The sequence below is a fragment of the Brassica napus genome, chromosome A3, assembly GCF_020379485.1.
Source record: "Brassica napus cultivar Da-Ae chromosome A3, Da-Ae, whole genome shotgun sequence".
Taxonomy (NCBI): Eukaryota; Viridiplantae; Streptophyta; class Magnoliopsida; order Brassicales; family Brassicaceae; genus Brassica; species Brassica napus.
Genome location: NC_063436.1, coordinates 15,659,797 through 15,672,399, shown reverse-complemented (window position 1 = coordinate 15,672,399; position 12,603 = coordinate 15,659,797). Strand labels below are relative to the sequence as shown.

Genomic DNA, 12,603 nt, shown 5'->3' with positions numbered 1-12,603 from the left:
GAATCCATCTGGACCTGGGGCTTTCTCAGGGTGGATGGAGAAGAGGGCATTCTTTATTTCCTCTGCAGAAGGTATTGAAATAAGCTCCTCGTTCTGTTCACTGTTGACTCTAGGGCTGATTGCCTCTGCTATGGTTTCTTTCATGATCTCCAGGTTGCAAACTTTTGGAGTGAAGAGGTTACTGAAGTAGTTCTCAATGGTATCTGCTATTTCCTCTTCTTTATAAACCTCCAATCCCTCTTCATTTTCAATCATTGCAAACTTATTGATGGCTTTTCGTTTCTTTGTAGATGCATGGAAAAAGCCCGTGTTCTTATCCCCAAGGTGCAACCAAATTTGTCTACTGCGCTGCTTCCAGTAGTTCTCTTCGGCTCTGTAGGCTTCCAGCAGCTCCTCTTTCTGTTTTTCCAGGAGCTCCACATCCGGCTGCAAGGAGATTGTCTGCTCTTCAATCGATCTCTTTAGTTGATCCAGGTTTGCTCTGTTCGCATCTCTCTGTCGTTTTGACCAACTTATGATCGCAGTTCTACAACTGTCAATTTTTTGCTTAACCCTGAGTTGAGTGTTGTGAATCCATGTGTCTTCAATAAGCTTCTTCACTTCCAAATTCGTGTTTAGACGTCTATCATATCTAAATATGCCCTTTTTCTTCTTGCGCAATGGTTCAAAGAAAGTTATGATGGGTCTGTGATCCGAGCTGTCAAACCGGAGGTATTCACATCTCCCCGAAGGGTATGTCTCTGCCCAGGAGCTATTAGCAAGTGCTCTATCTAATCTGCATTTCACCTCATGTGTGTATCTAGTCCCTTTCCAAGAGAGGCATTCACCTTCGTGTTGGAGATCATAGAGGTCTCCTTCCTCAAGGAAGACTCTGAAGTCAAGAAAGGAGGCTTCTGTTCTCTCTGGCCCCCCTTGCTTTTCATGATTTCCTGATATGTCGTTGAAGTCTCTAGTTACTAGCCAAGCAGAATTCCTGAGGAAGGCTAGAGAGGTTAGATAATCCAAAGTCTGCTTCCTCCTTTTTTTATCAGTATTTCCATATATGAAAGTCAAATAGGAAATATTTCCTTCATAGGTGATCCTTGTATCAAAGTAGTTGTTACAGGAGGAAATGATCTCGAGGTTGAGCCATTCCTTCCAAAGGATCGCAAGCCCACCTCCTGCAACTCCATGTGGGGGGATCGTTTTCAGGTTAGTGAAACCCAACTTCTCTAATTTCTTAGCTACCACATGGTGGGGATTTTTGGTTTCCGAGAGAAAGATAACATCGGGATCATATTCTCTACAGATCTCTCGGATTCTTTGGACTGTCCAAGGGTTCCCCAGCCCTTGGCAGTTCCATGCTAGTACTTTTAAGGAAGAGGAGAGGGCGGATTTTGAAAATCCAGCCCTGTATCTCTGCGAGAAGAGCCCGCAGCTGTCGTTGAGGTTCTTTGGGCTCTGTTTGAGGTCCCTGCTCTGCTCTGGTTTGTCTTCTTTAATCCCATTTTGGTCGCTTTCTCCTCATTACGAGGGATTCTTTTAGATCTGTTCTCCTCTCTAGGAGGGATTATTTTATTACTTCGTGTGTCCTTCAAGATTCTCCTCTTACGAATTCCTGCGTTAACCATGGCTAGGGATAACGGAGTAGTTCGTCTCAGAGGGGTTTTTGCCGCTTTCCTTTTACGGCCTGATTGCAGAGACAAAGGTGCAGCTCTGGCTTGGGGGGAGGTTAAAGACCCCAGTCGATTGAAAGCAGACTGAGATTCACTTATCGGGCCCAATCTCTGTGATACAGGAATTCGATCCGGAGATGCTTCAGGTACTCTAATAACCTCCTCAATTCTTTGGGATTCCAAGCTATTTCTCACCAGGCTAGTTGCTGCTTCTTCTAATTCTCCTTGCTCCTCTGCTTGTCTTAGACGTTCTTTCCGTGCTGCACTTTCTGTGGGGTCCTGGCAGTTTGAGTACTGTTCCATGTAATCTCTGATTTCCTTCCTCGCCAAGTCAAGGATTTCCACAGGGATATTAGCAGGGGGATGATGTGGATCCTTGGTTTCGCCGGGTGGGATGACGTGAGGCCTCGAGGATTCTGATAACTCCAGATTAGCAGGTTGGGTTTCTTTGTTCTTTTGCTTTTCAACCCACAGCGCCTTTGCTGACTGTAGATGGCGCGATGAATGACTATGATCCCTGTATTCATGTCTTCTGTACTCAAGAGATTGATAAGAGTTTAAGCTATGCTCTCTTCTTATAGGGCCGTAGTTTGTCTCCCCTCGACGTTGGCCTCTTGCTGAGATGGTTCTCTCCGTAGAAGGAGGATTTCTATACTTGTATGACTCCGAGGGTCTCTCATATCTTCTGTTGTATCTTTCAGATTCAATGTTGGAGCTTCCTCTGACCTTAGCCCTCTCAGCATTTCGGTGATGGTACTGAGAGGATGATCTCTTTGAATATGAGGGTTCACTAGGAGACTCTCTGTGAGGAGGCTTGGGTTTGGGAGAGGGTTGGCGCTCTTGTCGGTCTTTAGAGGGAGTAAGAGGAAGTTGTTTTTCCGGGCAATCTGCTATATCATGGCAGAGGCTGGAGCAGGAGCTGCAATGGTTCTGGACTTTTTCATAAACTAGAGAGATTTCTAGCTCCTGTCCATTATCAAACTCCAGGGTAGTTTTACGAATGAGGGGCTGTAGTCCGTTGATGTAGACCCTCATTCTAGCCACAGTATTGGTTATCTCCGCAACCTCAAAAATTCCAATGTCTCTTGCAATACACTCTAATAGCTCAGGCGACCAGAGGTGGAGTGGCGCGCCTTGAATCTGGATCCAGAACGGAATCTGGTTTGGGAAGGAAGGAGAGAGTGAAGGCTCCCAACGCTGGAGAATGACCATCCAGTGCGCAAAATGGTATGGTTGGTTTTCTAGGACTTTTGCAAGATCTTCTTCTGAAGCAAACTGGAATTGGAAGCATCCTTGGCCCAGATCTGCACCTACCGGCCTTGATTTGCACTTCCAGTGGTCAGAGAGAAAGGGAATGAGTGACCAGATTCTTTGTACCTTCGGGTTGGTCAGTCGACCCACCAGCGTGAGTGAATGCTTTCTGATGAGCTCAGTGCTATCAAAAGCAGGGACTCTTACTCGAGCAGTACGTGGGGGTGGGGGGGGAGGATCAACCGGTCCTTTTCCTTTCTCGGCGTAAGAGAGTCTTCGGTGCATGACGTTAGTGGTATGGTTCTTACTCTGACAAAGCTTTTGGAATCTGTTTAAAGAAGGTCTTTGCTGGAAAAGCTTTCTTCGACACTATCACCCGAGATACGTGCTAAGTAGAGAACGGATCTTCTCACTGAGGGACTTGAGGTAGAGAGAGGGTTCTATAGATTATCAACTTATATTGGGTGGTTCCATCCTTCTGAGGTGTCGCCGGTGGCGGTGGAGGTGAGCAACGGTCCCGCCGACCACGGGTCGGGGGAAGAACCCGGCGTGTAAACCGTCAAGAGCTCCTAATATCCACCAGATATTCCCAAAGAGGGAATAATTTGAAATGAGCAGCTTAAAATCTTCTGGGTATAAGGATGGAAAATCTCCTACTCTGTTTCATTATTTGTTATATCTCCTACTCTGTTCTTTGTTCTGCTTCATTTTTTTTTTGTTGGTAATGTTTTCAAATAGTTTAAGCTTTGCACTATTCTAGAACAATTAGAACAATTAGGATTTAGGTTTCAAGTTGTTATAAAAATTGTTCTATAATCTAAGGTTATTGGTTTTACATATAATTTATATTTACTAACAACAAAACTATTTCTTCTTTGAAGAAACTCCCTTACAATAACTTAAAATTTGTAATATTAGGTACTTGTCTTTTTTATTTGTGAAACACGTAGTTAGATTTCTTATGTTTAGAAGGTTGATTGGCAAGTGATTTAGGAGTTTTCCACAATCCATATTATTTCTAAAAACAATATCTTCCAATCATATGATTTATAAAGATATTCTAGATTTATAATGATTTTCTAGAACTTTGATTTTATCTTTCCTACTTTTTCATTCTTTTTGGTTGTAAAAAAAAATCAAAATCTCCAGAGTATATATTTTGACTTAATATTTACAAGTTAATAACTAAAAATTGCAAACCTACGACCAAAATCTTACATCTATTTATGATATAATCTCTAATTTGTTTTTTCAGGGTCTATTTCCACCTCTAAACTTGCTTTTTACACCAACTCCGGAATTGATTGCCTTGATTGAGATCGAACTGCAACAAGACTACTCAAGTCCTCATCAACAAAACTTTCATTACACCACAGAGCACCCAAAGACCTTAACACCTTCTGAGACTCCTAAAAACCATGAAAAACTAAAGGCTGTGGATTCTCAAATCTACAAGATCACAATTGGTCAATGGACTCACACGCGGGTCTACCCGGATGATATTAAGGCGAAATTCTATTTTGCAAAGAAGAGAATTATTTGGGAGATTCTAGACGATGTAGAAACAGGAACACAAGTGGAGAGGCTGAAGAGAAAGATTGAGAGCCAATGGTCTGATGTCTTGTCTTTCAGAGCAACATATAATTCAAATGATGGAGCTGGAATACTAGAAGTCGAGGTATTATACAATAATTCTTATATATATATGCATGTATATCATATGTTAACACATTTTATTGCAAATATTGAGCCTAATTAATGATTGTGAGATTTTTTTATTCAGTTGGGAAAACGTCCAACGTTCTTCATAGAGACTAATCCACAGCGGGGAAAACACACTCTGTGGAAGATCTGTCCAGATTTTACCCTAAATCAGTCTGCTTCTATATACAGGTTTCATTATCTATCTTTGATCCCTCCTTCTTAGTTTTATTTTCAATGAAAGAGATTAAAAGCCTCGCATTTATGTATAACAGGAGACATACACTTCATTTTTTCCCTGGAGATTTGCAAAAAACATTGGACAAGCTTGTGTCCGGAGATAGCTTCTGGTCAAAACTGGCTAAAGTCAGTTTCCCAACTCTACAGTCTCTTTACTTCGATTTTGGCTTCGGAGACAGCAACGACGGCTTTGGAGACAGCAACAACAATGCTGCCATCACCTTGTCTCACTACGGACACTATCAAACAGTTCCAGGTACTTAACTCTGAACCTTTTATGGGCATAGCCAGTTTAAACATTCGTATTGGCCCCAAAATTTTAAAGATCTATTATACATAGGTTGCATGCCCTTAAATTGTTTTTTTTAAGATACCTGGTCCTAAATCATTTCATATGTTAGTATATGTATTAAAATAACTTAAATAACCAATTATTTTTATAGTATTTGGTCAGGTGCCTGAGCCTGATGTAAACGTAAACTTTAACGTACCAACTGATCAGTTCTTCCCTAATGATGGGAGACAAATGAACTCATTTGTTCAAGACGTTGACTTCCCTGGGACGCAAGTTATCCAACCATCCTATCAGTTGATCGGGGGAAGGTACTTTAGTGGGACACAATTTAACAATCCGATGATCCAAGACCAAACGAGAAACACAATGGAGTTACGTGGAAATCAAGCGTATGAACAAGCATTACGTGAGACACAAGCTAGCTACATGATGTTTCAGATGGAACCGCATCTACAAGACTGCTTAGCTCAAGGAGGAGATACACAGAGCATGGAGCACATAACTCCTGATGGTAACTTTCAGACCAACAGCATATGTAATTGTGACACATGCCTCATCAACAATGGTTTAATGCCTCACTGATTTGTTGGTACAAGTATGTATACCACTAAAGGTCTAGCTTTGTCTTTCTCTGCTACATCTTCCATATAACTCTTGTGTTTTTTTTTTCAAATTTCTCTTGGGGTCTTGTATTGCAGAAAGTGTGTAACTTCAAAACTGCATTTGGTACAAATTAGAACCCTAACTTCTAAAATTCTTATTTGCCGATCATTGATTTATTATATTGAAGAGGCACTATACGTACGGTTTTCCTCATTTATGTGATTTAAGTAGTTTGCTGAATTTTGCCCCCAAAAAAAAGTAGTGTGATGAATTTTTAACCGGCCTGTGGGAGACAAATATCATTAGCAGATATACCAATGTGGATTACAGGTTTTTGCTTGTGTTTTAGAGGATTACAAAGAAGATAATATCTTTTTCTTCTAACGCTATGTACTATCAGTCTAGGGTGTTTGGTCTAGTGGTATGATTCTCGCTTCGGGTGCGAGAGGTCCCGAGTTCGATTCTCGGAACACCCCACACAATAAAATTTTAGTCCCTCCAAACTGTCACAGAGACACCTTTCTGTTTCTACATGATGAACACAACTCCACGCCCTATCTTGTTTTCCCTCACATCACCAGAACGAAGTATACACAATTTCTTTTACTATTTTCCATTTGAGAGATACTCAGGGAATGTTTCTAATCATGTTGAATACTGTGAAACTAGACCAGATGAAGATTCCTTCTAGAAGACCACCAGGTAATTAGAAACACAAGAGAAGATCATTATTTAACTAATTCAGACACAACCCCTTTTCCTGGGTCACAAGAAAATCTCCTTTAAGATTAAGAGCACTAGCATGATGAAGCAGATAATGACAAGAACAATTTTAGGTTTACCTTTTGTACGTTCTGCCTATGGAGATTCACAAAGCGAGTCATGAAACGTTGAGAGAGAGGGTTATATATTCTGGTCTTAAACAATTTTAGGTTTACCTTTTGCAGCTGTTTGAGTCCCATCTTCAACTGTACTAGAAACGTTATGGATGCTATTGTCAAATCGATCAACTATCGTACCCTATTACGAGAAGTTTTTTGCTTTTAAATTATTGTATTTCTGGAGTAAGTGACTTAGACGCTGGAACACAATTAAGAGTGTTAAGCCCCTTGCACGCTGAATGTTCACTGAAATCTCCTCAGAGACATCAACCCAATCTGGTGGCAACTCCACTGTTATTGTTCCTCTACAGTTACATAGGAGGAAGGTTTCAGCTTTAACAGCATTTAATAACTACTGCTCTCTTGATAATCCAGTAGAAACATTGTTCTGCTTCAGACAACAACTTACGTCAAAACAAATGTTATTTATCAACTCACACTAGTAGCTTTTATGTCTCTCTTAGTTCTATACAAAAAAGCTATACACTGAAATTATTGGTGGGGGCTGCGCGGACGCAAACCCCCTCTGCCACAAATAATGACGTAAGCTCTTCCACTTGGGAAGACTTTAAGCTAAGCGCCCTTCCTAAGTGCAATGGAAGTCACTAGCCTAGGCCACTCGTCTTCTTGATCACGAGTTGACCCCGTCCAGGTAAGTAATTTGCTGGAACACACGAGTGTCCAATTTATAGTGAGCTTCTCAAGGGTCCTTCTTTTCCCGTAAGCGATGTGGGACTTTGTTTGAGTTTCACACTCTCCGCTGTTCTAATTTTCTTAAGAAGCATCGTGTGCCGTTTTATTGCTCCTCTTGTCTGACGGGCTAACTAAAAAAGCGAAACAGTAAGGCCTTTCTTTACTTGTTTACGTTCTATAGTGGGCTGGGTGGGTGTCTTAGTGGCCCAAAATCAATTTGTTATAAAATGTCATCATTTTCCGAATTTGACCGACTTAAATTATTTAAATTTAATAGTGTTGGCTAAAGCCATAGCTAACCTAGAGATTAAACAAGAACACCTTTAAAATTATGTGATCGACATGGTTCATGAGTTATGTAATATGTAGGTTTAAAGCAATAATCCGCATGGTTCATGAGTTTTGTAGATCTCTAAGTTATAAATATATATGTAGGTTGAAATTCAACTAACTAGGAAGTTATTTTTATTTTTATTTTTTTGAAACAACTACGAAGTTATTTAGAGAACGACTTTTAAATTGTTTGAGTTTGAGTGGAAAGATAAGCTAGAAACGAGTGTCTCACGGATTCAACTATTCAAACTTTATAATTGATTTGGCATTTGCTATGATACTAACAAGTGCAAACGTTTTCTTTCACCGGTTTTTCTACAAATTAAGATCGTGAACAAATCTAAAGTTTTTTAAAACATTAGTTAAAGTACATTATAAGGGTATTAATTCCCCCAATGATGTGGATTGCATGTCCAACAAAATAGTATATAATGCGGAAGACTAATTGTATTAGTTTAATAATTTATAAACAGGATAAAAACGAAAGTGGGATTATTTTTCTTGGCCAAAACGATCAAAACCTAAAGTAAGAAAAAAGACCTAAAAGTAATGTTCTTTTAGTTCATTCACTACCGTAAACGTATACACTAGACTTCCACTTCGTTGTACTTAGTTCGTGCATTCAAGTGGAACGCATATGCAGATCTACCTCATATAATATGCGTATTAAAAAGTTTGATAGCCAATGTCCCATATTTTAAATCTCTTATTTTATTTTGGAATAAAGAATATTTATTAAAATATATAGTTGGTGATTAGTCATTCCGTAGTTTTTTGGAAGTTTATGAAAAAAGTGGAGCCGTCATGTGACTTAAAATAAATAAATCGTATAAGAGAATAGGATGAATATATGTTTAGAAAATGAGATATATATTAATTCGTCTCTAAAGGTAAAATTTATGTTTGAATACGGTAAAATTATACTGCGGTTCCTTTACCAATATTGAAAAAATCTATACATATAGTAATTGAATTTAGAAGTATAAACGATTTGAAATGAGCTATTTACGCACTCTTCCTCTATCAAGTGCACTTAAATGGTAGATCACTAATCCAAACAAAAAGTTGTGGTTGTGGTCCATATCTTTAAGATAGAATAATTGCAAGTTAAAACTAGATTTGAAATGAGCTTCTACATAATGAAAGTAGATATTTTTGTTAAAAGATAGTAGAAGTTAATTAACAAGTTCACAATTCAAATGATTAATGTGTTAGCGAAGAGAGAGAGATGGTAGTGGAATAAGCTTAAGCTCCACGTACAGAAGTACATATAAACAAAACCAAACACTAATTAAACCTAACCAACTAAACTATATTGTATGTCTATATAATCTTTATTTCGTTTATATCATATTCAGTTGTAGTATCTTCTTATATTTTTAACGTTACTTTCCTTTTTGCATTTACGGTTTACATTTGCATGCTAAGCTTTGTGTGTTTACATAAAAAGAAAATAGCTATATCTAAGACTTGCACTATCTTTAGCATTTTAAACAATGCCAATTGTCAATTAACATAAGAAGAGTAATTCATAATCTACCAAATGAAAGTCCCAAAAAAACATTAACCTCTTACAAATATATACACTATGTTAATTTCTCTAGAACTATATATCTATAGAGGTTATACACACGTGTGCCTTCATGTTCACAAAAGATCTTGAACTACTTAAAGAAACATAACAAAAGAGGAAACAAAAGGACAATCTGTAAAGAAAACCACTTGAAAACCTAGTTAAGAATAACAACATCTCAACAAGTGTCGTCAAATCTATTCATACGTATGTGTTTGGTCTATTTACAGAATTATACAAGGATTAAGAGCCGTAGACTCTATATTATAATTGATAGGGAATGAGTCATAAGCTTATAATAGCAAATGTTGGCACATTATTGTTGAAGTTGTCAGACTGCTTGCTTTATTTATTTTATTTTCATTTTGAGTGGTGATCCTATTCTTTTATGCATATGACGCATATACAAAATTTAATATTAAAAAGCTTACAAGGACCACAATTATAATAAGTAAATAAACGATGCAGTTGACAACCCTAGCACTACTCTGCTTAATGGATGGAAAGTAGTTTTAAGTGGGATCATTGTAGCTTTTGAAGAAAGCAGGTCAAGCCAACGCTACAGTTAGAAAAGAGTAGAAGAAATTACTTTGTTAGATCGACTTATTAAGTAAAACCAATTACCTACAAAAAGATTAATCTATTTCTTTTATATTACTTAAAATATTTTTAATTTTTGCTGTGAAATTTTGTTTTTAATATGTTTCTTCAAAAATATTATTTTAAACATCAATTTAGAATGTTTGAGCAATGATCGATGAGCTAATTTTGGATTGGATCGCTAATTATGGATTGGATCATGTTGAATTGGGTGAACCATGGTTTGATATCAATATTAAGTTAGAAGATTTTTTAATATAAAATTAACTAGTGATATTGGTTTATTAATTTTTATATTTATAGAAGAAAACAAGACAGAAACATAGTAGCATAAAAACTGAAGGTGATTGGTGGATGAAACTAGAGCTGCCATCTACACTTGTAATTCATATATTGGTTAGTCTCTCTTTCTCTTTCTCTCTTGATTAAAGTCTTGGTGAATGAATATCTGTTTCTTGATTTGGAACCGACATGGCTCCTAACAATTGGGCTTTTCTTTGCCTCTTCCTAGGAATCTGAAGCTCTCTCTCTCTCTCACTCACTCCTGTGTGTAAGTTTTCGTCAATCTCTTTTTGCTTTTAGATTCACATAGGTTTTGGTGTGTTTGATGTTGACAAAATTTGGGGTTTTACTTGCATCTTACTCAACTTCTTCTGTCTAGTGTTTGGTTTGTTATCAGTTTCTTATGTCTTTATCTTTATTGGTTCCTCTAAGTTTGTTCTTACTTTAGATAACAAGTCTGTCTCTTGATGATGATTCACATATGGGTTTTGTCATTCGTGTGGTTTTGCGTAATTCCCAAATCCCAAAGTTTCTCATTTGGGTAACAAAGAGTTTTACTTTGTTGACTTTTTGTTCATGTTTATCTTTCACAGGAACTAGTATTTCAACTCGACAACATCGAATCTTGACTTCCTTTTGATTTTCTTTACTCTTTGTATTGGATCTTGGAGATGGCTATGCAAACTATGAGAGAAGGTCTTCCCTCTGCTCCACAGATTTCTTGGTGGAACGCTTTTGGATCTCAGCCGTTGACTCCGGAGAGTCTCGCCGGAGATTCTGATTCATTGGCCGGAGTTAAGGTCAGATCTGCTGGAGGGATAGAACAAGGTGTGAATAAACAAAGCAACTCTGCATCTCACTTTTCTTTCTCACTTGGTAAGTCTTAGCTTCCTTTGCCTTTAATCTCTATGGATGTCTACAAATAGATGGTATAGTGAACTTTGTGTGGAATACTGATAGAACATGTTTAACTAGCTGCTTCTAGGTTTGTGGAAGTGAATGTAACTGAGCTAAGTCTAAAAGGGAGTCATCTTGTGTGCTTCAAATACTGAGCTCATCAAATGTTTTTTTTGGATCAAAGCTCATCAAATGTTTCTATTTATAGAAAGTTTTCAATATAAATTGCATGTTTGTTATGCTGTTAGGTGATGTAAAGAGTCCAAGAGTTGTGCCAAAGCCTCATGGATCTGCTTTTTCAATGCAACCACCTTACTTGGAACTTGGATTTTCTCAGCCACAGGTAACATTATTCTTCATAAAAAACTTCTACAAGTATGTAGCTTATCATTGTGTTACAAAAAAAAAGTATGTAGCTTATCATCAAATGTCATTTAATTTGTTCTGAGTATATAGTTCTTTGGCTGTTTTCTTCCTTGGTCATTTAGATGTACACAAAGTATCCATGTGTGGAACAACAATACTATGGAGTTCTTTCACCCTATGGATCTCATAGCAGTGTAATGCTTCCTCTAAACATGGAAACAGAAGATGGAACCATCTACGTTAACTCAAAGCAATACCATGGAATCATCAGGCGACGCCAGTCACGTGCAAAGGCTGCTGCTGTTCTTGATCAGAACAAACCGAGTAGCAAATTCCGTAAGGTAAAACTATAACATATTGAAACTAGTTTTAGTGTGTTTTGTTTTGCACTTATGTTAGTGTATGTTACAGCCATATATGTATCATTCACGCCATCTCCATGCATTGCGCCGTCCTAGAGGATCTGGTGGGAGGTTCTTGAACACTAAAAGTCAGAACAATGCAAAGAAAGCTGATGGGACTAAGCCGACTCAGCCTCAGCAAAGTAACTCTCAGGATTCAGACGTTCTTCATCCTGAAAACGTGACCATGAACTTATCAAACCGACTAGGATCAGAAGTTACAAGCATGAACTACTTTTTAAGCTCTTCGGTTCATCCCCTTGGTGGCATGGTAATGCCTAGCAAGTGGATCACAGCAGCAGCAATGGATAATGGCTGCTGCAGTTTCAAAACCTGATATTTTGACCAGAGTTCATCAGTCAGACCGAGAGAGAGAGAGAACTCTTTTGTCTTGATAAAGGACAGTTTGAGTTTTTTCTTGTTTCTTGGTTCCATCTGACTATGAACTGGCAACTCATCTTTGGCTCATTCTCTACTCTAAGGCTTCTTCACCCTCAGGTGAAGGGAGCCTTGCATTTTATCTCAGTGTGAAACTAGTTTGGAACAATGATGGGTTTTGGCAACTAAACCCACTTGTTCTAACTCTATCTCCTCTCTCTCTCTTTGTCTGTGTGTGTTTTATGTATGTTTCTGAAACTGTTGTAAGAACTTCTAGTTATGCGGCTTATGTAACATATTTTAAGTCCTGCTTTTCTAAAAAAATGTGTGTGTGTGAGTGTGTTTATGTATGTTTCTGAAACTGTTGTAAGAGCATCTAGTTATGTGGATTATGTAACATATTTTAAGTCCTGCTTTTCAATAAAAGATCGTGTGTTCTTGTAAACTTGGTCGA

General features: G+C 38.0%; 2 protein-coding genes and 2 non-coding genes across 5 annotated transcripts; 3 read left to right on the top strand and 1 right to left on the bottom strand.

Annotated features, from left to right (window-relative positions):
- Positions 1 to 4,098: 4,098 nt before the first annotated feature.
- On the top strand, positions 4,099 to 7,263 carry LOC111214438 (the record flags this gene model as incomplete). The annotated part of the gene is made up of 4 exons (XM_022717306.2): positions 4,099 to 4,584; positions 4,690 to 4,799; positions 4,883 to 5,103; positions 5,291 to 7,263. Coding segments are annotated over 4 exons (1,251 nt in total), but the record flags the coding sequence as incomplete, so codon positions are not given.
- TRNAP-CGG lies at positions 6,150 to 6,221 on the top strand. Its single transcript has one exon. It is a non-coding gene; the product is annotated as a tRNA-Pro (tRNA).
- Positions 7,125 to 7,286, bottom strand: LOC125607670. Its single transcript, XR_007338745.1, has one exon. It is a non-coding gene; the product is annotated as a U1 spliceosomal RNA (small nuclear RNA).
- A 2,819-nt stretch (positions 7,287 to 10,105) lies between these two features.
- On the top strand, positions 10,106 to 12,594 carry LOC125606981 (nuclear transcription factor Y subunit A-2-like). 2 transcript variants are annotated; one of them, XM_048776289.1, is made up of 6 exons: positions 10,106 to 10,221; positions 10,337 to 10,375; positions 10,701 to 10,983; positions 11,253 to 11,347; positions 11,493 to 11,711; positions 11,782 to 12,594. In XM_048776289.1, exons 3-6 carry the CDS (start codon positions 10,779 to 10,781, stop codon positions 12,106 to 12,108), a joined length of 846 nt encoding a protein of 281 aa, XP_048632246.1. In that variant the 5' UTR covers positions 10,106 to 10,221; positions 10,337 to 10,375; positions 10,701 to 10,778; the 3' UTR covers positions 12,109 to 12,594. The 2 variants fall into 2 exon arrangements, with proteins under 2 accessions (XP_048632246.1, XP_048632247.1); XM_048776290.1 differs by having other exon boundaries at positions 10,179 to 10,375.
- Positions 12,595 to 12,603: the final 9 nt, after the last annotated feature.